Here is a 23632-nt window from a genome sequence, read left to right as displayed (position 1 = left end):
TTCAATCCAATATTACGAGGTGATGCCGTCATCTAATCAAAATGTTGTTAGTATATTAATGAAAGAGCATTTAGTAAGCTACAACATACTGAAATTTGAATGAAAATGGGCAAAGGATAAGTGAGATACGCTCGAGTGAACTTGTAATTTGATGACGTCATTTTGAAAATTTACTCTTTTTATTTTATTAAGAAATTTGATATCTTTTAATCATCTTTCCAGCATCGCCAACCCATGAAATGTCATGTACAACTCATCAGCTTTCAGAATATGTAAAGAAAATGGGGGGTCACCGTCCATCCTGACGAGTAAAATTGGATTTAAAATTGGCGGTTTTTTGGCATTGTTGCACTGTATATCGCCATTGACGCGCGCGCGGAATTTCAACTTTGACGGGCCCGTATGACGTCATATTGAGTCGGATTGACTTGAAACTTGGTAGACATATTCCCTGACATTTCAGGCAGGCGATAAGTGTGAAAAAACGGGAAATTTCTATTGCATATGAGCTGTGCGTGCGTATATGCGCGCGCGCGTACGCGTCCGTAAAATTTTTTCAATTTTTCAAAAAATGCTCTAAATGGTCTGAAACGTGTGCAAAAAAAATTTGAGCTCGATTTGAGCATACAAATATTTCAACGCGCGCGTACGCGCACGTTTTAAGGTATAGATGAATTTTGAGAATATGAGTAGAATGCGCTTGACTTGAAATATATGTGACATAAATTTCATTGAAAAATTCCATTCCATTAATGAGATATGATTGAGAATGTGTTTTCATATAATGACGTCATTGTGACGTCACGGTCGACTGATCACTTTGATTTTAGTTCGATTGCCGTCTTTGGGAGACGATACATATATGGTATAAGTTTGAAATTGATAGGAAGAGGACTTTCTCAGCTAATCGATGCACAACTTTTGGGGAGAAATAAGAAAAAGAAGAAGAAGAAAGAATCCGTACAAAAACAGAAGGTGATCCGAGAGGATACTCGGATCACCTAAAAGGTGATCCGAGAGGATACTCGGATCACCTAATAACATGTCTGCATGAATCACTTTGAGTGAAATTTATGACTGTGATTGATGTGCATACAGGACAGTGTTGTGAGGAATACCTACACGTAATACAATTGTAGTACAGTTGTATAACTATGTGTACATGTATTGCAGATAAATCTGTGCAACTTCTGTCTGGAATCCGTCTTTACACTTGTATGGGGTGTCACAATAGAGATTTACCTTCACAGTATAATAGGAATCTATAAGAATGCCCCACTTTGTGATACAACAATGTACAGCCATACAATGTAGAAGGACACATCAATGACGTAAGAACACTCACATGCCAACCTTCAAACCAGCAAGAATTAAAAGGGAGAAAGGCCAAGACAAACAAGCACAGAACATGACATGACCCAATGTTCACCCTGTATACGAATGTGTGTGTGTGTTTGTTTTGTTTTGTTTTTCATTCTGCGTGCATGTGCTAGTGTGTGTGTGTGTGTGTGTGTGTGTGTGTGTGTGTGTGTGTGTGTGTGTGTGTGTGAATGAACTACCCTCTGATTGATATCCACCCTTTCCTTGTTCCTCTCTTACCCCCCTCTTTCTCTCTCTCTCTCTCTCTCTCTCTCTCTCTCTCTCGAGATCGGTGGAACAATTTCAGTGGGGGGGGGGGGGGGTTCTCCTTGTTGATGGGGTCAGTCTAAAACAAACAAACAAAGATATTGCAACCTTCCCTCTGCCCCCATTGGGAAAATCGCTGCCAGGAAATCTTGAAAGTTGTGGGTGTGATAAGATTTCTTTTTTTTTTAACCCCTTTTCTATAGTCCTATACAGGCAAAAATGTGTGTGTGTGTGTGTGTGTGTGTGTGTGTGTGTGTGTGTGTGTGTATGTGTGTGTGTGAGTGTGTGTTTGGGGGGGGGGGTGGATCCCAGCTCATTGGACATGACTCTTTCTTGATAGATTGTTGTGTGTGCATTGTTCAGAGACTGGTTGCGGAGAACCCATGCGAACTACATTGGAGAAAAAGATTGTAAACATTGTTGTATTGTAAGTTAACTCTGGCAATAAACACCCCTCCGCGCAGAGCCTATCCAACTATACTGTATAGAGTAGACGCACCTAAATGATGACATCACAGTCTTTGGTTATAGCGTAGGTTGGAACCAGGTGCGAGCATGGTTAGCAACAATAAAGGTGAGGTTGTTTAGAACCAGTTTCTAGGGCGACGACATCACACTTTGGCGTTCTATACCGCTACTTAACATTTCAAATACACGTTGTATTTAACTCGATGGCGCAAAGACCGGAATGCATCGTACGCTTTGATAATATCGTCATATTTTTATGACATAGATGGTAGTACGGTGTCTAATATGGCTTAAATTTGGCCAACTTTAGCATTTTCTCTCTCTCTTTTATGCCGCAATTACCCTCGTCACCTTTCTCCTTCACGCTCGCCTCTCTTCGATCACAGCTTTGCGAACACCGCTTAATCCTCCTCTAGCATCTATTCGGCCATCTATTCATCAAATGCCCCGATAATCTCATCTCAATTGAACTTCGGAGTTCCTATATCTTCCCCTTTCACATTCACCCCGAGCTCTCTACATCACCAGCGTCCTGACTTTATTGTCTCCTTTAACCAACAATAACTGAAGCAGGAACAAAATGATACTACACCCCTCCCTCACTCCTATTGTTTCTCGAAAACACGTGTGAAACTTGTCTGATGAATACACCCCGTGCGATTGACCGATACGAAGACCACGGGAACGTGAACTTCTTTCATAAGTACTCTCTAAAAAAAAAAAAAAAAAAAAAAATGAAAATGTTCACTCTTAAAGTACTGAATACAAAAAAGAGTGAATTTAGAGTGAAATTGGAGTGAATTTGAGTGAAAATGTTCACTTTCACTCATTTTGGAGTGACCTCAGGGATCACTCAAAGATTTTGGAGTGATCCCTGAGGTCACTCTAAAAAGAGTGAAAATGAACAATTTCACTCAAAATTCACTCCAATTTCATTCTAAATTCACTCTTTTTTGTATTCACTCCTTCAAGAGTGAATATTTTCACTCGATTTTCTTTAGAGAGTAATAATAAACGCAAACAGAAGGAAACTGACCAGAAATTAATATTATTATTAGTGAAAAAGTCGTACAATACACTTGTACGTACCAGAAAAAGATAATGGATGTTCGGCGTCTTTCCACAGGCGTTTGTGGTGACAGATCACAGTCATGGTTGTGTAAAATATCAACTCTTATAATTACCTACTAGCAAATGTCATGGCTATTGTATGACTTATCGTACGTCATGCTATTATGTGATGTCCTGTTCAACATGAGACATTTCGTAACGTACATCTTGGTATAACGAAGAATGACGTTCAGTTGCCACGCCCTCCAAAGTTTTCAACTTAACATATCGTGCCACGTTGCGTCATTATACATGATCTACAATATTCGGTTCATAGAACATTTCCCTATATATCCTGCCACTGAAATGGGAAAGAATTCGAAAGTTAGCCGGGTTTATACTAAACACTAAACAAAAAGTAAGTTCCCCCTAAAACAAACCTCTGTAATTTATGAATCAGGAACCTTTGAGGAGTATGTATAGCTGTATTTCTCGGCTACCTTTCATGTGAAATTCAGTGGATATCACTTGGTCACGCTTGAGTGAGCATGACTTTAAGTCAAAATGGTCACTTTTTGAAGTTCACAAGCCCAATTTTGCAACTTTGATTTGGTGATATCGAAACAAATTTCAATTTTCCAGGATAAAAAGGCATGCAACGTATAATCTATGTGCTTCGCTATATCGTACCATGTGACTTGTGCATAAAATTTCACGGTTGAGTGAACACGAGGTGAAAATTACCGAAATGGCCTATTTGACATGTTTCTCGTGGTAATTTCTGTCAATTGAGATTGAATTCGTATTTGTTTAATAGGGGGAACTTACTTTTTGTTTAGTGTTTAGATAAACACACTTTTTGTGTGTGTGTGTGTGTTTTTTTTTTTTTTTTTTTTTTGGGGGGGGGGGAAGATAACTTTGAAGTCCAGATTCAACAATAAAGCGTGCTGGAAATCCAGTATTTCCTATAAGTGGATACTTATTTCTTAGTTTTCAGTATAGTTTTCAGGTATATAACGGGTCATATGTTAATTGGAAGTGGATATCGAACTCGGCCAAGTTCTTGGTAGTTCAAGCTAATAATCCGATGACATGTTTCTGCTGCTCATCAAACTACAGAACAACATCCATTCACACGCACGGCCGGGTCCTCCGCGACCTAAATTTGCTGTTTACCACGCCTCGAAAACGTGATCAACTGTTTATTCTCAGATTCACGCCGTCGACGAAATATGCATTTCCGTCTCAATCCCAAGCCGACGCGGCGGGCGGCGAACGACTCGCACAGATGCTGCGCTCCACTGCATCGCGGCTCATCTCGTTGTTTGCTTGCAGAGCGGCTGTGGTGAGTTTGGCAAACAGGGTGGGGAAGGAACGGACAGACCGTGGCGGGCTATTTTTGGCTGTGACTATAGTCGTATTCTTCTTCAAACGTGCATGGTACGTAGTGAGATCTGCCCATCTTCGCGTGGTGGAAGTCGCCGTACTTCAAGCGAACTCATGGGAAAACGTGAACATCTCCCCTTCAAATCAGTTTGAACCTTAATAAGCTGGACTACATCTTGGACCGGCCGATGATGCTTCCGATCCTTGACTTGAATTGGTTTTCTTGGATTTACTGAACAGCTGTATATGACAACCCATCACTCTGGGTGGAGGTAAGTTACAGAACCGACATAGGGCCTACCTGAATGAATGAGTCTATAGCGGAGTTGAGTTCACTCTACATACATTACTGTTACGTGTATAAAGCTCGCCACTATGCCTTGACTTGTCGAAACGAACTTCTTTAGTAGACCTACAGATCTGTAGTTCATCGATTAATTTACAAATAAATAACAAATTGCTCTACACTTGCACACAGTAAGAAAAAATAACAAAAATATCTTGCAGTGTATATTCTATAAGAGAATTTCATTAATTTTTGTTTCTTCGACATCGATAGAGCACCTGACTTGGCTCTATATCAGAGTTACGTTCACTGATAAAAATAATGCTTTTGAATTCCTTTCCCTTCATCTAGGTTTGGACGAAAACACGCTTCGAGATCTCCAGACAATATGCATCTTCAGTTGGTTGCTGTCATTGTCGCTCCTCTAATCTTTGCTCCGTGTGAGCTGGTGGCCCTCGACATTCAAGATTTCCCCAAGATTCCCGACGACATCGAAGACCGCATTCCCGACGACTTCCCGATTCCCGATATCCCCGACATCCCCGAGGGATGGACGCTGCCTCCCAACTTGTTCCCGAATCTGACGGTTTCGATTCCATGTCAGAAGGCGCTGGCAGAAATGTTCAGCGAGGGCCGGTCTGCCGATGCTACCCTAGGTAAGAGATATGATATTTTATATATGTATATATATATATATATATATATATATATATATATATCCATACTCATGAAATAATATATCTATATACATTTAGATACATTGTGTATACATGTATATTATATATATTTATATATTTATGATATAAAGAGAGAGATATGGGATGGGGAAGAGGGGTGGAGAGAGGGAGAAAACCGTATCAACAACAAACATATTTCATAACTAGTTCATCATACTATCATATCATTCTATCCACTCTGTATAGATATCTTGATTATGACACGACAATGACAATTCTACGTCGGTATGCACCATTACGTAACTTTGAAGGGTATGTGGGAGAAGTTGTATTTACACGTGCCGGTCTGATGTTTGCATACACAGGTTTACAGACACCCTGCCCTTTTTTATGATCAGCGTTTAGGTATGCGTCATATCTCATCCTCGTTGTTATGATCCCATCGTCACCATCATTCATTATACCTGTGTCATTATCACCATCTTGCGTTTTAGCCACATCACTTTGTTCACAATTCTTTTGGATGCCTACAAAAACGAACCGTTTATGAATATGATTTTCACAGATAGGCCACAAAATCATAACAAAAAGTGCACGCAATACACTTTATTTTGTGACAGCTCTGGATGCCTCCGGAAAACCTCAACCCGGCTTCTTAATCGGCAACCTTGCGTGGCTTGGACATTACCCGGAGTGCTCGAGCCTCAAACCAGACTTTCACTTCTGCACCACCTCGCTCAAATTGAACGTCACCTCTGCGGTAAGTGATGTAGCCTATCTGGACATTGGACAAAGCATTTGGCGATATCTCCATGGTTATTTCATTATAATCGAATTTAAAGAATTCAGAAATTCAAAACTTCCACACAGTTTGGACGATAGTAAGGATCAATGGATGGATGAATAGATGAATAGACAGAAAGATAAATAGATAGATAGATGAATAAATAAATGAATGAACAAATAAATAGATTAAATTAATAAAAACGAACAAATAAATAAAAAAGATAAATGAATATATACATTGTAGACAGATGAAAGATGATATCCATGAATTTGTATGCACTGTACATGTATCAGTAAAGTTACCCGAAGAGACGTTGTATCAGTATCATTCTTTTTCCATTCCCAGATATTTCCCATACTGAAATGGGGGCTGTGTCTTCCGAGTGAGTGTGACGAAGCAGACGTCGCCGGTTCCTTGTCTCAACTCATCGGTGAGGACGATTTAATCTCTGTCTGTCTGTCTGTCTGTCTGTCTGTCTGTCTGCCTGTCTGTCTGTCTGTCTGTCTGTCTGTCTGTCTGTTTGGCTCTCTTTCTCTTGCTGTCTTTCTATCCAACAAACTGTCAATTCATCTTTCTTTCTCTCTGTCATATTTATCTATCTCTATCTATACAGACTAGTATATGTCCCGCCACCCCCCCCCCCCCCCCAAAAAAAAATACAATCGGTTTTTCGCATTGATAACACCCAATATGATTAAACCGTCTACTTCAGTGTCTTCGAACATAGCATCTTAGCTCTATTTTGCAGAAAACTCTATTCAGTTTGGTTAAGCGATCACAGAGAAATAAGGATTGTTGTAAAGCATGTCATGAGTATAATTCTTCCAAGTTTAGCACTTGGATGCTCTTGGAACTGCATAATGTGTGAACACAATAGACAGAACTTGGAGGGAAGAGATTCCTAACATGCTCTACTAAAATTCCTCTTTTCTCTTTGACCACCTAAGCAAATTGAATGGGGTTTTCTGCGAGATGTGGACAATGAGGTATAATTTCATGCCATGACATTGTTGGATTGATTCATTATTTTTAAAGTTATCGTTGCGGAGGGTACCGTTGTAACTTTTGGGGGGACATACGGTATGTATTTATCATTATCATGCATCTACCTACATACTCTGTATTCACACTTTTCTTGTGTATCTATCTCTCTATCTATCTCTTTATCTATCTATTTATCTATCTACCTATCATTATCATTATTTTTTGCCTTTGTTTCTTTTAAAATGATTTTTTTTTTTTGGTAATCGATTTGAAATTTGATTTTAGCTTCCACAATGTTAATTATATTTTGGGTGTATGTTTGTGCGTGTTTGTGTAATGTTAGTGCGTGTGTAATTATATAGTTTTGGATTTGTACATCTCTTTCCGCGATAGCTATCTAGGTGTTCGAGATGACATTGGTAATTCGATATAAGGTGTTGATAATTTTGTGGTGAAAAGGTTCTGTGGCTTTCTCATAACATGATACGATGCTCTGGCACCATACACGCTCATAATATGTTTGATATGTTACATTTCTATATGTTAGATTGTATTTTCATTATATTCATATATGTCATTGCTATTGTTTATTCTCAAGACAATCTGCAGTACGATGAGCTGAAGGCGCTTAACCCTCAGGTCACTCGAACAGTCTGTGCTACAGACCCACCACGAGAATACGACGCGGGATTCTACGCCACAGTGTAAATACATGTACTATAAATGATGCAATAATGTGACCGTGTATCGCAAAAAGCAACAAAAAGTTGCATAACCCTATTTTTACGAGATGACTCAAAATAGAATATGAAATCGGTCAACCATGCAAGTCAATCGTCAATATTTACATCGTCTAAAAGAGCAATTCATCTTCTACAAAATTCTAAAGTTTGAGATCATGAAAGGAATAAAAAGCTGCGGTTTCTTCCTCTTCTTCTTTTGGCAGCTCTTCCAGTACACTTTTTTTTTTTTTTTTAATAAGATAGTGTGATTAGGTATGCCTTAGAGATGCCTTTTCATTTCTTGACATCCCTTTACACACTCTTCACTTTCAACTCTAATAACTTTTGGAAGGATTATGCAAATACTTTGAAAGTTAGGATTAGTCATGAATACGATGTGAGTACAATGCGCAAAATTTTAGCCTAAATCCCTTCATTGTGATTGCTATGGCGTTGAACATCCTGTTTTTTTTTTCTTTTTGTCCCATCCATTGCACGGGACACTGCTTGGCAAGATTAAGTACATGTACTTCAATAGACCCCACGCTTCAAATCTTTTTTTTTTCTCATTAAACACTTTTCCAGAGCGTGTGCTTTCTTTCCATTGTCTAGATAGGTTATAGGAAAGTCCATTGGCATAGAGTTATACATAATTTTAAAGCTTCATAGAGTCTGCTCCTTCAGAATCTGACCTTATCTTAAACTCAATGTCTGGCTACTTTTTTTGTGGTTTTGAAATGCAGGACCACATTATAAAGCAATCAGAGACTGAGAGTGGATCCTGATTATCAAATTGTTTAGAGGCAATGATGATCAGATTCAATAGACACTAATTAAAAATATAATCACAATTATGACATATATCACTTGATTCTGTTGTCTACCTTTCCCCCTTTAGCGTGTTGTGCTGCGTGGTAGGCGTTCTCGTCTTGTCGGGCGGAATCCTGGACGTCTACCAGAAGCGAAGGACGGAGGAGAGCACACAGTCCAGCTCCGAAACGCTGCCTCTGCTACACCACCAAAAGCAAAATGGAGTGGCCCACTCTGCGGAGATGACCCAACAGCCCAAACAAGGTACGTCGCGGTACCAAAGTCAGCGTGGCTTCTTGAACGTCTGTAATATTGCCATAGCAGTGCTTTGTTGTATACATTTTTTTCTTCACTGTTAAAGTCACGTACTGTATATTCAATTAATAATACAATAATCCATTCATTCATTCATTCATTCATTCATTCATTCATTCATTCGTTCGTTCGTTCGTTCGTTCGTTCGTTCGTTCAATCATTCATCTGTTCATTCATTCATACATACATTCATTCATTCATTCATTCATTCATACGGTTACACTGCCATTTAAAAACAAAACAAGTTGTATAACAACTGCGTGATTTTATTAGCTATTTTAACCCGAACCCCCCCCCCCCGCCTCCGCCGCAGAGATCGAGATTTTAGGGGCATTCTAATCCTAACGCTAACAGGAAAATATTGAAGTGTTTGTCTTTTTATATCTCAACTAGGTGTATCATTATTCGATTATGATTAGACTGTAAAGTCTTTGAGCTATGATATCTTTCGCGTTAATTATAACTATATTTCTACATTGATAGTCATAATCGAGTGATATAGGGCCTACTAGTAAGGGAATGAAGTTGTCGGGTGAGAAAGATCATTATGTTCTTCTTTTCTCTCTATCTTTTACCCAGATCGACCAAGCTGCCTTTCTCGTTTTATTTTGTGCTTCGCCCTTACACGGACCATGGAGCAACTGCTGAGCACCCAAACCCGGAAGGGTGACATGCTGTGTTTGAATGGCATCCGGGTCATCAGCATGACCTGGGTCATTCTGGGGCACACGGGAATGCTCATCTACGCCACAATGGGACCAAGTTGTAAGTATAAAGCATTACGGAGAAGGCTCAAGTGTCGTTTTGGTTGTTTTCTTTTTCTCGTCCCTTCGTTATTGTTTTTTTCTGCCTCTTTTTCCATCTTTGTTCGCCCTTTCGTTATTCTTCCCTGTTTGTTACAGCATTATACCTACTTCTGCGTTTCATGGCATGTCTATTTTTTTCTCTCAACCTCCTCTCTATTTCTCCGTTGTGTCTTTTTTCTTATTTTTCTCTCCCTACATCAGATGGTCGTTTACTTTTTTCCAACAAACTTAACGTCTTCAAATGAGTTATGGCTCAATGTTCTTTTTCTCTAAGTGCATGTCATAATATCGTTATCTTTACTTCATTATTTTCTTCTGCATTTTTTTTTTCTTTCTACCGACGTCCAAACGTACAATTATGTATGCGTATATTCCTTCCTGTACCACTCAATTATTCTATTTCTATTTACTAACAATCAATGACCATGAAAGGGATAATGCATCATAACAGAATTTCAGACGATATGACTTAAGGCGGTTGAAGATTTTGGTCGTTTGAAAAAAAAAAGTAAAGCGACAGTTTGACACAATTTTTAAGGCATCTTATGATACTCTTTGGAAAAAAAAAGAAGAAACGTTTCTGTTATCTTCAGAGTTGCAGTGTAACAAGCCAAGAGAAACCAAATCGTTGCTTTATTCTCTGTTTTGCCTCACCGAAATGCCTGAAACAGATAAATGTCATAGCTGTACAGTCAACCTCGTTTAAGTCGAGTCCAGTGGGACCTGAGAAAAAAATCATTCGACTTAGGTGAACTTCAACTTACACACAATATAATAAGCACGTGTCTGTATCCATCCGGAGCAAAATTACTCATCGACTTAGCAAATTGTTCAACTTGTGCGAGGTCCAAACTGTATGTTGATAATCTTTTCCTCTCTATCACTTGAAGGGGATGGGATATTTCTGATCGGACGGCTGAAAAATTTTGCGATGCAGGCGGTGAGCAATGGCTTTCCTGCTGTGGACACCTTCTTTCTTCTCAGGTGAGATTCCAGGAGTGTTTCGATGCCTAAGATGTGGCTGGAGGAAACAGCTTCTGACGTCAAAAATATCTGCCCTGGATTCGGATTTTTATTGTGGTGGTTGTTGTTGTTGTTGTTGTTGTTTTGTTTAGCCTAGTCTGCTCTTCTCTTTCACCCCTTACCCGCCCCATCTCTCTCTCTCTCTCTCTCTCTCTCTCTCTCTCTCTGTTCTAAAGGAGCATATACACAGCTTCCGAAATAATGTATCTTTGAGGTGATATGAAGTGTTGTATGGAGTAGAGAACCGTTTTGGTTGATATCTTTATGCTCTCTTGGTACTATAGAAAATATCTATTCACAGAAAATATACTTTCGGACTTCTAGAGTTTAACCAGAATGACGATTGCTCCATACATCCGGTAATTTCTTTCCCATCAAACTGTAAAATTGCCCTTCCAGCGATGTGAATCCGTGTAGCTGAACTCAAATTTTGGAGTCTTTTTGCTCTGTCAAGTATATAAACATGTATTAAGAATACACACATGGCTGTTCATACCGAAACGTCTTCTGAGACATTCAACAAAGTCACATTCTTTTTCACCTCCAAGTGGCTTGTTGCTGACTTACATCTCCTTGGGACGAATGGCTAGGATGGAAGGCCGCGTGTCCTGGCCTATGTTCTACTTCCATCGGTACTGGAGGTGGGTGAGCCCTTTGTCAGGAAGATTTACGTATTATCTTTGTGATTGTAGGGAGTTGATGATGATGGTGACAATGATGATGGTGATAACGACGACTACGACGATGGTGATGACAATGGTGATGGTGATAACGACGACTACGACGATGGTGATGACAATGGTGATGGTGATAACGACGATGGTGATGACGAAGGTGATGACGATGGTGATGGTGATGACGATGGTGATGACGATGGTGATGGCGATGGCGATGGTGATGGTGATGTTGATATGGTGTGGTGGAGGAGGTTGGTAATATCGATGACGATCGGAAGCAGTGTTTACAATGATAGAAACATCGATTGTAATAACTGTGATGTCCATATATATGACGATAATTTGATGGTGGTGGTGATTCTGATGACGACGGCGATGATAATGATGATGAGATGGTGGAGGAGGAGGCTAAGGACGAACATGGTGACGATTAGTGCTCCAACTGATGATCTGAAAAAGAAAAATTATTTCGATTATGATGACAATGATGAAGAAATGACTACAATAATGAAAACAATTATCATGATAACTATGATATACGTACAGTATATGGAGATAATGATAGTAGTGACGCTGATGATGGTGACGACGACGACGACGATGATGATGATAATGATGATAAAGGATTAGTACGTGCATTGATAATGGAAATGACAACTGCTCAGTGGTGACTATGATAATTATAATCGTAGTCATATAATTTGGCGCTCTAATGTTGCTGATGATGACCATCAATGTAATGGTAAAGTGCCGATGGTGATGTGTACGTACATGACTGTTATGCTGATGAGTCGGCGGAGATCGCAATGTAGAATATCAAAAAATATTATGATATTTCCTCGGGCAATGCCTATACATTAAACGATTTGAACGATGACGCACACATTTCGGATTGCAGGCCGAGGGCACCATAAATAGTGAAAACATTCTAGCAAGTTTTGAGCACCTGTTGAGCACTTCCTATCAAACTGTCGACTGAAGTGTTCATCAACAACCAATATCGGTGTTCATTGCACTCCGGCACAACATGATGGCGCTGCCGAAACAATGTTAATCCATTCCTTCAAGAAATACAAAGCTGAACAATTTAAGTATAATATGGGGAAGAGAGCTACCACATCACTTTCGTAATTGAAGTTTCTTTCATACGAAGATGCGTTGTCAAGGATTAGCAAAAGACCAAAATAATAACTACAATGTCCCTTTCGTGTTACCCTGTACGTGAGTTGACTAATTTCATAGAATAAGATTAATGCATTCCATCCGAGCTTTGGTAAACCATATGAATGGATTGCATGGCACATCAGGATAATCGTAAACTGTGAGTTAAAATCAAGATGTCAGAGTTGATTCGTCATTTTCGTCATCGATTTCTCAGGCTTCTTCCTGCCCTTGGGTTCGCCATGCTCTTCACCCTCTACCTCCGCCCGTACTTCGGGGAAGGTCCCCTGTGGTCCTCGGTGGCGCGCTACACTTTCAACTGCGAGAAATATTGGTGGACGAACTTGTTGTACATCAACAATTTCTACCCGAAGAACGCAGCAGGCGGGGTGAGTGTGTACGTGTAGATGTAGCGTAGATGCTTGAATGTGTTTGGTTTATGAAGCCCACAATTTACGACAGCATGTGGAGCACCTTGCTGGGCCAGTTGTCTGCTGAAATACTTATAATGGTTCCATGAAAGATTTTCCACGCACAGAATTGGTAAAATACTTCATGATAGAAAATGTACTGAAATTATTGTCTATATCTTGCGTTTTGTGTCCTATATATATATATATATATTTTTTTTTTTTTTAAACAAGTATTACTACAGTGTATCTAGCAAATCCGTTACTTCATCTCCTGATGTAGAAGAGGAATTTCAGAGAAAGAAAAAGGAAATAGAAATAGGGAATCAAAAAGAAGAAGAAGAAGAAGAGGAGGAGGAAGAAGAAGAAGAAGCAGAAGGAGGTGGTGGAGGAGGAGGAACAATGTAAACATTAAAGGGGTTACCGTGGTGAAATAAAGTATTATTATCATCATTCCTCCTTTAACGGACGTATTTGCATGTAGAATCTAGTGACGCACTCTCAGATAGAACCGTGATCTTTACTTGCACACATTGTGTTTGTTTGTTTTTTCTCTCTCTTCCTGATCTCTGTTTGTTTCAGTGTATCTATTGGGCCTGGTACCTGGCCAATGACATGCAGTTTTACCTCATCAGTCCGGTGATTCTTATCGCCCTCTATCGGTGAGAACCGTGCAACATCAATATGGTTTCATCACTCATCCATACTCCCGTACTCGTTTGTGACCCGTATGAAATACGTAGTATTATTTGCACACCAATCATAATAGCAAATCATGTGAATTATCTACGCTGAGGATAATGTATATACGGCATCTGTTAATATTGATGTTAAAGATAAGGACATTTTGACCTGATGAATGTCTTCCAATTATTCTTTTAAGATGTCAGGATGGTTTGGGACTAATTTTCAAAACTTACGCCATCTTTTCTTTTTTTTTCAGTCTTCCTCGATCTATCCAAACAAACGCAAACGTGTCGTGAAAACTTTGGGAGCTGACATGCTGACGAGAATATAGTGCAGAGATAATAGATAATAGATCGCGATGAACCAATCGTATGGTAAAGCAGTATTTTGTTTTCTGCGCATGCGTTTTTAGAATAATAGATATTTCGTTATGAACGCTCGCATATTCAATTTTACTTGAAATGAAGACACTACAATAAAATGTTGCAATTTAAGTATCTGAATGTTACACATCGATTTAAAGTAGAACTCTTTCTCTATGTCTCTCTCTCTCTCTCTCTTCATCTCTTTCAACTATGAACCTGAACGTGAAACCCGAACGCAGAAAGCCACGTGTGGGACTAGCCATTCTGACCTTGCTTGGTGTTGCAAGCATAGCCACAACTATAGCTCTGATGATAGTCAACGATTTCAAGGTGGCGCTGATGTGAGTACATGCATAACAAAGTACACGTAGCTACACTAAAGAGCACCAGTTCAAGGAACACCAATTCTGTTTGATCCTTATTTACCTACTGTTTCAAATGCAATCAAGTAGGCCTATTCTTTAGCCTATTTTCAAACTTTTTTTAGACGTACTTTGTTGAATTGAGCTGTAAACCCATATGGTCATGTCGTCTTTTTCACAAGATACATACAAGGGTATCCAAATAGGATTATTCAGCTCACAGGATTATGATAGTGTATCACAAAAACACAAACAAACTCATTTCGCACGTATCAACGGCGATAGATTTACAACATCATGATTGTCCAATGTCATTTTATATAATTGTTACTAATGCACTGATTATTGTTTTGGATTCAAATCGACAAAACCATCGCAAAAATGAATGCAGTTCAAAAATTTCTTTGAATTATGAAAGACGCAGTTGATATTTACCTGTAACTTGACTAATGAACACTCAACATTGAAATGCATCCCTCAACTTCGTGAGTCGAAAAACACGCAAATTCGAAGAAGTATTCTGCACGGGTGGGTATGAACACGTGTTAATTATATTGTGTATGTCAACGTTTACTTAAAGGGATGGTATAGTATTGGTGGAGATGAGAATTTGGGCTTTTAACTTTTTGTGAGATACCTGGAAACCACTTATGAAATGGTACAGAGCACACCATTCTGAGAGGAATTCTAAGTTTATTTGATAAAAAAATTGGCTTTGTAATGGCTGAGGCATCCAAAAGCAAAGTAAAACAAAGCAATCCTAATAAAAGTTGGCCATTGGGGCCCATCTTTTATTAGGATTGCTCCGTTTTGGATATCTCAGCCATTTCAAAACCAATTCTCATCAAATAAACGCTGAATTCCTCTTGGAATTACGTGCTCTTTCACATTTCATAGTGGTTTCTCATTATCTCACCCCAAAGTGTTAGAAACCTGAAGTGAGGTCTCAACCAAAAGGATATGATCCCTTTAAGTCGAAAGATTTGTTTAAAGTCTCGTTATGATTCTTATGCGAGGTCGACTGAAAAAATGAAAACCTATAATAGTAGCGTATTATAGTATTTACCATTTTCATGGAAGTATACCGTGATGCTTTATTCATATTTAATGGAAATGTTTACTTTGTTTTCTGTACATGTTTTCTTGCTCACTGCCCAGGGGTGCTCTGGACATGGGTCATTCCAATGGAGACGATGTCTTCTCCGTAGTCTACGTCAAGCCGTATTGCCGTATTGTTCCCTATCTGGTCGGCATTAAGCTTGGTTACGCGTTCCACAGACGGCGGGGGAAGAGAATTCGCATGCATCGGGTGAGAAGAACTTTTCTCGCTTAAGCTAGTAATCAATGCTCAAATTGATTAAATCCATCATGAATTTAATTACCATTGTGGTTATTTTACGATAGAATTATGATTTAATACAATGGTGAAACAACTCTGTTCAGGGGCGGATCTAGCTTTTTATAAAGGGGTGGGGGTGGGGGCGGTTTGCGAGGGGGCGTAGCGACCGAGCCCGAGCGAGCGGAGCGAGCGGGGGGGGGGGGGGGGGGGGGGGGGGAGGTTGTGGCCACAGTAGGGAGAATTTTTGAAAATCTGTGTGTGAAAATGGCGTTTTCTTGCATCTAAAACACCACTATTTTTGGTATAGAGGTCATTGCCAAATTAAAAATTACAAGTTTAAAAAAAAGATAAGATAAAAAAAAAAATGGTCCCCGGATTTTTTTTTTTTTTTTTTTGGGGGGGGGGGAGGTTGCAACCCCCCCCCCCCCCTCTAGATCCGCTTCTGCTGTTGCATTTATCTTTATGATCATTTTGTAAGAATCGACAACCGAGTTACTCGTAAATATTGTCTCTCTCATACAGCTGGTTGCTGTCGGAGGTTGGCTAGCCGCCGCGGCCACCGGCCTGGCCGTTGTGTACGGGCTCCAAGGGGAGTTCAACGGCAAGCCATTGACTACCGTAGAGAACGCCCTTTATATGGCATTCGCGCACCTAGGCTGGGCATGCGCAATGGCCTGGGTGATCTTCGCCTGCGTTTCAGGCTATGGCGGTGAGACGACGCAACATTGATTACAATGTACTTAATTAATTTCTAAGCAGTATTTGAAGTAAAAAACAAATAGTAACCTTGTCATAGGCTTCGTTTTTTTTTGTGTTTGTTTGTTTGTTTATTTGTTTGTTTGTTTTGCTTGTTTGCACTAATACCAGTACAAATAAGGATGACTAAACACGTATATACAGAACTATGAGCTTGGCTAGAACAATGAGAAACTAAGTAAGTGCTAATCAAAGTATTGTAAGGCAATGGAATTATGAATAAAAACAGAAATTTAGACTTAGACGAAAGAAAAAAAAAGAAAATAAGGAGAAGACAACAAAAGGGCTCTATTAGGACGTCATTATAAACACACATTAGTTTTAGGTACTCGTAAGAGAAATCTACTTTCATAGGAATTCTCCTATACACGTTGAAATGCCTATTGTCAGTCCAACACGAAGTTTTACTCTCGTAAGGAGAGTAAATCTAAAAGGAAAATATGTAGTGAATAGTTGAGAGTAACCACTCGGGTATAGACACATAAGGAAAGGAATAGATAGGTCTATCATAGTAGCCGTTTTGAGTGGTATGCTGCCATGATGTAGTTCTCTGAAAGAAATATATCTCAACGTCACCGATCTAACGTTTTGATTGACAGGTTGGGTTAATGATTTCCTGTCATGGAAGGCGTGGCTACCGCTGTGTAGGATGACTTACTCCGCCTACCTATTCCATCCGCTAGTCATGGAAATATTGACGGGTAACGCCGCTAGCGCCTTCAACAGTAATGCTGTATTTATGGTAAGTAGGCTCCCTACAACGAACTATTCTCTCACACGATCCAGGACTGTTGGAGCAAAAAAAAAAAAAAAAAAAAAAAATGTCTGTCGTCAAAGTATTATATAATAATGGGTAGATCATTGAACGAAATACATGTATTACAAGCAGTGTGCTATACACTAATACCAGTTGATACAGTGATGTACGTCTCACGTCTGGAATTCTCCTGTAACAAAATAATGGCTGCTGTATTTATGTCTTGCCGTCTCGGATTTTTGATCTTATTCGATGCAAGTTAGCTTGTATGAGTTGAACCATTGTGTCATTGTCAGTTTGATGTCAGAAACACATTATGATTAAAGGCATCTTGTTCACACACATAGTTAAAATGTGTGATTTTTTTTTCTCTTCCTTTGAACAGTAGAAGTAGGCATTGAATGGAATGCAAGGTAATTAATAGATTCATCAACCGATCGTTCAATGATGCATGAGGGAGATAGATCACCAATGAGTTTGATAAATTCTCCAAAAAGCTAATTCACATTGATTCAGTCAAATCTTACATGTATGTTACACCATTACCGTTTTTAAGCGGGAACTTTCCATGCATCTTATAGTTTGGCGTATTCTTATTCTGCCGTTGTTTCTCTTTCACCCCTATCTCTTTCCCTCTCCAGTCCTACTACTTTGTTGGTTCCTGCGTCTTTAGTTTCGCCATCGCCTTTCTGGTCAACGTATGTTTGGAACTTCCCTTTGCAAACCTCGAACAGTTCTTAAAATGACGTCACAGATGACCCCGTGGTAGTGCTTCCCGCATATGAACGCTTTTCTCCCTGTGCCTTCTCTGTCTCTTCGTGTTTTGGCGCCAATTCACGTCACAAGTCGCAAGCATCTCATTCGTCGTGAAGAGAATCGCAGGATCCAGGCAGTCGCCATCTTGTATCCGTGCTTTAATACGCGAGGATTTAAGATGCATGTCTTGGGTACAATATGGCGGGCGGTCAGAGAGAGAAAGTTAGCAAATTTTGCAAATAATCTTTATGATAGGGGGAAAATGCGTTTTCATGAAGAAAAAGACAACAATAGATTGATACACGTGAGTTCTGCAATAACAGTGATGTTACGATTGTGCAGTACCAAACATAAACATACATCATAATTATATTTATTCACTTGTGTGCTTCAAAGCGTTAGACTAACTTGTTGAATGTGTAAAGGCTGAAGCAATGTGTGTTTCTTCAACGACGAAAGCCCGCGTTATGTGGACATTTATATACCATGGCAATTACGGTAACTGCCATTACAAATCAATCATGTTGATAGAATCGTAAGAAGATACTTTTAAATACTGTGAGTGATCTGCAAAGTAACGTCAAATGATGTCGCGAGAAAAATCTAGTGTCAGCTTCTCGTACTCTTTCGTCGGTTGGCATGTTCATAGGAAACCTGCAGATAAAGATGGATTGTTGTTGTTGTCTTTCTGACAGCTGACAAAGAGTTTGCCAATTTTAGCTGCAACCTGTCGAATGCTATAACAAAACCGCCCTCATTAGGCGACAAACGGGAAATTCGAAGAAATCGCAGTACAGTGTACTGGACGTAGATATACCTCTCCCAGATAGTTAAGTGTGAAGAATATCCTCAAACTTTCCATTCCGAAAGAAACAGAAGATGTAGTTCAGAACTGCGATAGGTAAATTATTGCTGAAAAATATGCGTATGAATTATTGTCAAAGGACATTTTAAGTGTCTTACACCACTTTTTTTTTCAGTTTTGAGATTTTTATACCTACTATTTTGCATGTTATCTAATTCAGCTGTTCAATATAAAACCAAATGACTCGCAGCAATTTCAGTCATAATGAAAATGTTATACATTCTCAAATGTCATCAGTCATCAACTTATAGAATTCAGAGGTGATTTCATGGACTCAGACAGTAAACCCTATGCGTGCTTCGAGTTCCGGTTGATACAGAGATTCCCATTTTAGTGTTTTATAACACTCTGCCTGAAAGTTCCTGACCCGGAAATGTTAAATGGTTGTAACAATGTACAGAACCATAACTCATTTGCAATCTGGATATTACTATCACAACTCAGTTAAATTGTCATAGCATAGAAAATTATGAACAGTGCTTAATCTCGTTATATTTTGATCAAGTTATGTAACATCTCACCTTGTTTCTTTTAAATTGCAATAATAACCCTTTAACCCTAAAGGGGCCGGGCTTTTTTTGGCTATGCTCAGACCGGGGGGGGGGGGGGGGGGGGGTGGGGGATGGATTCCTCCCCCCCCCCCCCCCCCGAGATCTCGGTCATCGGAGGTGCGATCGCGATGAAATTTTGCATGCGTGAGACCCGCGTCATAATCTACAAGATTGTGTCATAAGATTTTGTGAAACAATCAATTTCTAATTTTAATTAATTGATTATGCAAATTATGCTCAAGGTGATATTTTAGGCTAATTAAGAGCATTGAGAGTCGAATTTTTGATCTATAAATCTGTTTTAGCATATTCAACAATTGTACATCACAAAAATTTCCAAAACTCATTTCAATTCTTATGTATTTTATTGTTTTCAGAATTTCTTATGTATTTCTTTGTTTTTCAACTTTTGTTTTTTCTTTGTTTTTTTCATTGGAAATTGTCACTGACCACTTTTCTACCATAATTAGCACAAAATTAATCAATGAAAGTGATTAATTGTAAAAATAATCGGGTTTTTATGACTTTCATGACAGAGCACTGTTTTCCATAGGAAATGTACACAAAATCACAAAATTTTGCCCGTTTTGGGGCGACATTCCGTTACAAAAATGGGCGTGGCTTCGCAAAAGTATGCGCGGACGTTGCAAATTTGGTCTCAAAAGTTGCGCGAGACTTGAACGAAGAAAGTCAAGAAGCCTCGCGACGAGGCCTTCTCGCGTTACAGAATTATAGCGCGAAACGTCGAGGGGGGGGGGGGGGGCGGATTCCGGCCCTTTTAGGGTTAAGTATGCCTCTTGAATCCGTCATACTGCGGTATTTTCTGTCGATTATTTGACACAATGACGTAATTTACATTCCTCATTAACACACATGTTCATTCGAATCTTTAATGATGCGAGCAAGATATGGTTATAAGTTTTATGAACCGCGTTATGCATCTTTTTATTACATTTATCATCCTTATCATACAACATGATTTTGATATGTATAGATATATCATCATAGTATATTGTGAGAGGTAAAGAGAAATATATCTTTTATTTCTTATACTGAATTGTATGTCTCATTACTTTTCATGCTCTGTCTCATCAAAGTACCTTTTTGTCATCAAATTGAGTATATGAATATAAGAACGACCCAAGTCGATGGAAGATCATTTTGAGTAGACTAAAAAAACTTCATATCTTTTTTATTTGTCCAATAATATTCTATTTAACTGTGATGGGAAGGCAACATTGTATATACAAATTAGAACATATATTATTATGACAATTAACATTTACATTAATTGTGGAGAGGCCATTTTGTGTGGTGGACTTGGGTCGTTCTTTGATTCATATGGACTTGGGTCGTTCTTTGATTCATATACATGATATTCTGCTATAGAGATGGGAGAAGGATGAGAGAGGGCGCTATTATATGAATGTAAGAATGACCCAAGTCCTTCATTCTTACATTAATATAAGATTTAACTCATTCATTTCAGGCACTTCCGGGGGTAATTAGGATTTATCATTTACACACAAGACGAGTCCATGCATAAGCTACAATTTCCCATGTCAAACTGAATTTGGCCAAAAAATTGGACTTGGGTCGTTCTTATATTCATATACTCAATTTCAACAGTACATAGGCCTATTTTGTTTTGAAGACTGGGTTTGAAGATACGTTGACAAAATCTACTTACAAGTATTAAAATTGACATGAAAAACAAAATAATATAGAACAGAAGAAATAGATAGAAAGAAAAAAGATAGATGTGCGGATAGAAAGATAGAGAGGTAGAGAGATCTTATACCCTGTATACATAGAAACACAGAAAGATATCTACACTGTAGAAAGATAGATATATAGATAGATAGATAGATCACATTGATAGAAAGATGAATAGATACATTGTAGATAGATAGATGTAGAGAAATATACAGGGGAGATGGAGGGGAATGAGAGGGAGAGTGTGGCGGAGAGGAGAGAAAAGATGGAGGGAGAGGGAACGAGGGAGGATTGGAAGCTGGAAACAAAAGAGGGAGAGGCAGAAAAAAAAAATCGGGAGGAAGGACAGAAGAGAAAGATATGAAATGAAAGAATAATAGATGGATGGGAGAGAGAAGGGTTTGGAGTTGAAGAGGATTGGAGGGAAACGGAGGATTGGAAGCTGGAAGAGAGGGAGAAGAAAGGAAGAAGGGAGAGGGGAACAAGGAGAGAGAAGGGGAGGAGGAGAGATTATTTCTTGCTTGAGTTAAAGGGTTCTTCATATCCACTCTTAGATCAGGTGGAAATAGTTCTCGGTCTGTATCTATCGGTTTGAGAGAGATAGACATTTTGCGATTGCTTTCTCCAAGCATGGAGCTGCTCCAGGTAACCATGGTAACCTGTGATGCTTGCATTCCTATTTTTCTTTCTCTCTCTCTCTCTCTCTTTGAAGTGCAAAGGACATAACGTGAATATAGAGACTTACCTCGAATTTAAAAATATATACATGTATATCTTATTATACAATAACAATTCCATCAATTTATTTAAGAAGATCTGAAAGAAATTGAAATTATGGCAATGATGTAGATGACATTTGGAAGTATATATTGATAATTCGAAAGATGCTAACGAAATAACTGATATCCATAACACGATGATGTTAGAAATCTTTGTGGTCATTACAGTGATAACATTGATAATGCGAATGATAGTAAGTGGTGATACCATAATCATAATACCATAATTATAACTACCAGTCTTATGATTAGATACGACACGTTTAAAATTGAAGAAGATTGAAGAATGTAACATTTAAAGAATACAGAAATTCGCTTCCCCCTTTTTATGCCTCCGCCACGAAGTGGTGCCGGAGGCATCATGTTTTCGGGTTGTCCGTCCGTCCGTCCGTCCGTCCGTCCGTCTGTCCGTCCGTCCGTCCGTCCTTCCTTCCGTCCGTCCTTCCTTCCGTCCGTCCGTAATTAATTTTGTGGACAGCGTAACTAAAAAAACCTTTTGAGGTATCCTAATGAAACTTGGCATGTATTATTGTGTATTAGGGGGTGAAGTTGTGCCTATCAACTTTTGGGTGCACATGCTCAAGGTCAAAAGGCCAAGATCAAATATTTAAAATTTCACTATTTCCACCATATCTTTGCAATACCTGAAGATATTTTCTTGAAACTTAGTGTATACATGTGTTACCCAATTAAGATTCTCCGGTGAAAGTTTGGGTCATGAGGTCAAAGGTCAAATGTCAAAAGGTCAAGTAAAACATTAAAACTTTACTTTTTTCTCCTACCTTGGAAATTGTTCAAGGTATCTTCATGGAACATAGTATATATACATGTACTGACTGGCAGTGATTATCTAGAGAATTTAGGGTCATGGGGTCAAAGGTCAGGGGTCAAAGGTCAAGGGCAACACTTCAAAATTTTACTATTTCTCTCATGTTTATACAATGCCAGCAGGATTGTTTTTTTTTTACTTGGTGTATGCATGTATAATTTATAACCTAATAGAGATTCTCTGCAAAGTTTTTTTTTTTTGCCTCAAAGGTCAAAAGGTCAAAGATCAAGTGAAAGTGCTGAAATAAGTTTTTCCTCCATATCTCGGAAGTAACTCAAGTTATCTTGAAACTTAATACATATTTATGCATGTTCTGCCTGACAGTGATTATCTTATGAATTTTAGGGTCAAAGACCAGATGAAAATGGTAACAATTTATTATTCAATCCAGAAATTGCACTTTTTCTCCATACCTTGAAAATTACTCAATGCATAAACGTACGAATGGGTCAAAGTCAAGTTAAAGTCCTTAAATCCCAAATACATGCTGCCTAGGTCAAGGAAGGTGAGCATTCAACACATTTGTGACAAACTTGTCATTTTAATATTTTGCCAATTTTGTGAAAATGTAATCACACATTGTCCACATGTACTATCTAGGCCTATTAGGAGAATCATGCATTATGGCGGAGGCATAACAGACGCCATAGCGACATTTCTAGTTTTTTTTTTTCATACGTGG

At 38.9% G+C, this 23632-nt stretch overlaps 1 protein-coding gene across 1 annotated transcript; it reads left to right on the top strand.

The window, feature by feature from the left end:
- Positions 1 to 4376: 4376 nt before the first annotated feature.
- Positions 4377 to 18200, top strand: LOC140239798 (O-acyltransferase like protein-like). The gene is made up of 16 exons (XM_072319617.1): positions 4377 to 4489; positions 5168 to 5472; positions 6114 to 6253; positions 6626 to 6710; positions 7863 to 7968; positions 8885 to 9060; positions 9691 to 9876; positions 10808 to 10901; positions 11489 to 11581; positions 12996 to 13167; positions 13771 to 13850; positions 14480 to 14581; positions 15761 to 15911; positions 16464 to 16650; positions 17297 to 17439; positions 18096 to 18200. Exons 1-16 carry the CDS (start codon positions 4377 to 4379, stop codon positions 18198 to 18200), a joined length of 2238 nt encoding a protein of 745 aa, XP_072175718.1.
- The last annotated feature ends 5432 nt before the right edge of the window (positions 18201 to 23632 follow it).

This window comes from Diadema setosum, chromosome 16 (genome assembly GCF_964275005.1).
Source record: "Diadema setosum chromosome 16, eeDiaSeto1, whole genome shotgun sequence".
Taxonomy (NCBI): domain Eukaryota; kingdom Metazoa; phylum Echinodermata; class Echinoidea; order Diadematoida; family Diadematidae; genus Diadema; species Diadema setosum.
Note: the sequence above shows the minus strand (reverse complement) of the source record. Positions and strands in the feature narration are given on the sequence as shown.

Bases quoted from the DNA above. Each gene is read 5' to 3' on its own strand.
- LOC140239798 (XM_072319617.1), top strand. From the start codon at position 4,377: ATGCATTTCCGTCTCAATCCCAAGCCGACGCGGCGGGCGGCGAACGAC. The intron at 6,254-6,625 runs GTAAGTGATGTA...TTCCATTCCCAG, and splicing joins AATTGAACGTCACCTCTGCG to ATATTTCCCATACTGAAATG. The intron at 6,711-7,862 runs GTGAGGACGATT...TTTATTCTCAAG, and splicing joins TTCCTTGTCTCAACTCATCG to ACAATCTGCAGTACGATGAG.